We start from the raw sequence: 3,430 nt of genomic DNA on the forward strand, positions 1-3,430 counted from the left end.
ATCCCCCGGGTATTGCACAGTGACACTCCGGCAGGACACCAACCCGGGCAGGGGGCTTCCCGCCCTCTCCTCCTTCTCCCCCCTCCAGCATCCCTGTCCTCGCTTTGTTTCCAGAGCCCTCGAGGGCTGGAATCGCTGTAGCGGCGTGGGGAGGGCGGGGCTAACGGGGATCCCGGGGGGGATGCCCGGGGAGGGCAGGAGGAATAGCCGCCGAGACACCTCTCCGGGGGTCCCCGCAGGGCGAAGCGGCCCAGAGCTTTCATCTGGAATGCGCCGAGCCCTCCGCCGCAGCGGGTCATTTTTCTTAAACCTTCTTTTAGGTTAATCCTTCTGCGTGAGAGTATGTGACATTTTTATTTTTATTTTTGCGTTTTCCCGGGGCTCAAGAGAGTGGGAAACAGATGCCCCTTTGCAGACAGGGCCGTACCAGGGAAGTCAGTCGCCTTGCCATCTTATATCAGGTTGCATTCCCCCCCCTCCCCTCTCCTTTCCTCCCCAGGTGGTTTCAGCAAGTTCCAGGCCGAGTTCGCCCTGCACTGCGAAACTAACCTAGACAGTTCGTGTAGCAGCAGCTCTCCTCCTTTACCAGTCCTGGGCTTGGGAGGCCTCCGAATCAGCTCCGATTCCTCATCAGACATTGAATCTGACATTGACAGAGACCCCAACAGTGCCACCGACTCCGACGGCAGCCCGCTCTCCAACAACCAGCCTTCCTTCCCGGTGGAGATATTACCCTACCTCTACTTAGGCTGTGCCAAGGACTCCACTAACCTGGACGTTTTAGAAGAGTTTGGCATTAAATACATCTTGAATGTTACCCCCAACCTGCCTAATCTCTTTGAAAACGCCGGCGAATTCAAGTACAAGCAGATCCCCATCTCTGACCACTGGAGCCAAAATCTGTCTCAGTTCTTCCCCGAGGCCATCTCCTTCATAGGTGAGACCCCGTTGTTTGCCAACAGCTCCGTGCCAAGGGGCAAAATTCGGTTTCCTTGGGCAGAAATCAGGAGATTTTGGAGAGGCGGTAGCGGCGTTTCTGGCAATCTCGGGGGGATGCCCTCCTGCTTGCTTGATTTTCAAGCTGGCTTTAAAGTTGAGGGGCAGGTGGGGACTGTTTGGGGTTGGGGGGGGTGTTTACTGAGGACCCCCGGTGAATTGTCAGCGATGTTTGCAGGTTGCAAACGTGAACCCGGTTTGGTTGGCAGGGGGATTCCAGGATGCCCAGGATGGGGCATCTTCTTCAATCTCTTTGAGGGGGGGGGGGAGGTAAATGAGCCCGGGGGTTGATGGCTTATTCGTCCTTTTTGTGTTGTTGGGTTTGGGTTTTTTTCTTTCTTGTGGTTACTGAGGAGTAATATAATAAAGAGAAACGCTCTGGGAAGCTAACTTTAGCTTTTAAATACAAGTTATTCATAAGCGGTATCCGTGGCAAATGTATAGACAGAGCTTTAATTAAATCTCGTGGTAATAATGATCCACCTCGGTTAGGCAGCCCTTCGACATTATCCGTCAGCTTTGGAAACACGTCCCCTTGGGCTCCAGGAGTTCTGGTTAACATTTGCACTCGCCTTCGTTTCGGGGAGGACTAAAATCACCCCATGGGGGGTGCGGTGGGGTGGGCATGGCATTATCTGTTGGGAAGCTGTGCTGTAATCCGGTTGAATGATACCGGTAATAGTGGAGAATGTAGGTAATCTGAGCCCAGCAGGAAGAAATGTGGGCTGGAAGCCACAAAGAAACTAATCTCCAGGCATTGTAATGCATTTCCTATTACAAAGGAACCCATTTTCAACCAATGTTGACATCCTGTTCCTCCTAATGGGCTGTCCCCTGTGACTTCCCTCATTCTTTTAAAACGCCTGAATACCTCCATTGTTAGCTGCACAACAGTTGGAGAATAATTTAATAGACCTTTGCAGTCTGCTGGTCTGTATAAAAGGCATTCAGTGACATATTGCAGGATTTCCATGCTGGGGCAAGGGGACTGTAAGAATTTAAGGCGAATCTCCAGGCGACAGCATGGCTTTTAAAACTGACTTTTAAAACAGTGTCATGCAGCGTATCCCCGCTCCCTTTGTCTCATTCTTAGTTTTCTCAGCTCTTGGGTACATGTACGTAGGGGGCTGGATTCTCCTCTTGTCCTGGTTTTAAGCCGGTGAAGTTAACTCTTGCGTTGCGCTGCTGGCCGCTGCCATCAGCATCGTCCTTTCTTCCAACTTGATACTCGTCTCCCTCGTGTTGAGAGATCGGTTACCAAGGCACTGTCTTACGTGTCCTTCTCTGCCTCTTTGTCTCCATACAGATGAAGCACGGGGGAAGAACTGCGGTGTCCTGGTGCATTGCTTGGCGGGGATCAGCCGCTCGGTCACAGTGACGGTGGCCTACCTCATGCAAAAGCTCAACTTGTCCATGAACGATGCCTATGATATTGTCAAGATGAAGAAGTCCAACATTTCACCCAACTTCAACTTCATGGGTCAGCTACTGGACTTTGAGCGGACTCTGGGGCTGAGCAGCCCTTGTGACAACCGAGTGCCGAACCAGCAGCTGTACTTCACCACCCCTTCCAACCAGAACGTCTTCCAGGTGGATTCCTTGCAGTCCACGTGAGCTCCCACCGCCTCCCTTCTCCTGTCCGTTTCATGGGATCACTCCTCAACGGTTTCTCTTTGGCAGTGATAAAGAAAACGCAGCTTTCTCTTTTTCTGGCCTCTGCTATCAAAAAGCAGCTGCCGGTGCAGGCTAGGAAAGGTTACACGGTGTGGAATCGGCTCTTGCGAAGGGAGGGAATGTGGTGAGCTCTCTGGGAAGGCCGGCGGCGAGCAGGGGGGCAGCGGGCCCATCCCTGCTTGCCCAAAGGTTGAGGTCCGAGGACTTCCAGGGGCTTAGGGTCAGGCTGGACAGGCTGAGCGCGTGTTCTCTAAGGACTGGAACTGTCCTGCTTCCCTCTCTGCTTTCGGATCTGTGACACATATCTTTTGTCTTCAGTGAAGACTGGTTATTTTTGTTTGTTTGTTTTAATTTAGAGGAGCCAAAGAAAGAGATTTCAGCTTAGTGTATTTGGAGTACTTGTTTGCCGGGAGCTCGGTAGTATTCTACTTGATCAATGTAAATATTTAATCTTAAATCGATTTGCAACTTTTTTTTTTTTAAATTCACATGTATTCAAGAAATCAATCCAAGGGACATCTGTGTTTTTGTTCTCTTCATAAACTGCTTTATTTGGGGTTTTTTTTTGTTTTGTTTTTAAATTGCAAAGAATATATTTGCAGCATGCTTAATTTTATTGTTCAACTGAAGCAAGCTTTCCATGAGGAAGAAATGGCAGTGGTGAGAAGTTTGCAAATCATGTTTTGTGAGCAAGTACAGTCTCTTCTTTCATATATCTTTCCTTCCTTGTGGTGATTTTTTTTTTCCTCACACTCTTGAT

General features: G+C 50.0%; 1 protein-coding gene across 1 annotated transcript; it reads left to right on the forward strand.

The window, feature by feature from the left end:
- Positions 1-499: 499 nt before the first annotated feature.
- Positions 500-3,430, forward strand: DUSP6 (dual specificity phosphatase 6; the record flags this gene model as incomplete). The annotated part of the gene is made up of 2 exons (XM_009698733.1): positions 500-937; positions 2,303-3,430. Coding segments are annotated over 2 exons (746 nt in total), but the record flags the coding sequence as incomplete, so codon positions are not given.

Source organism: Cariama cristata, unplaced genomic scaffold, assembly GCF_000690535.1.
Source record: "Cariama cristata isolate BGI_N322 unplaced genomic scaffold, ASM69053v1 scaffold23034, whole genome shotgun sequence".
Taxonomy (NCBI): domain Eukaryota; kingdom Metazoa; phylum Chordata; class Aves; order Cariamiformes; family Cariamidae; genus Cariama; species Cariama cristata.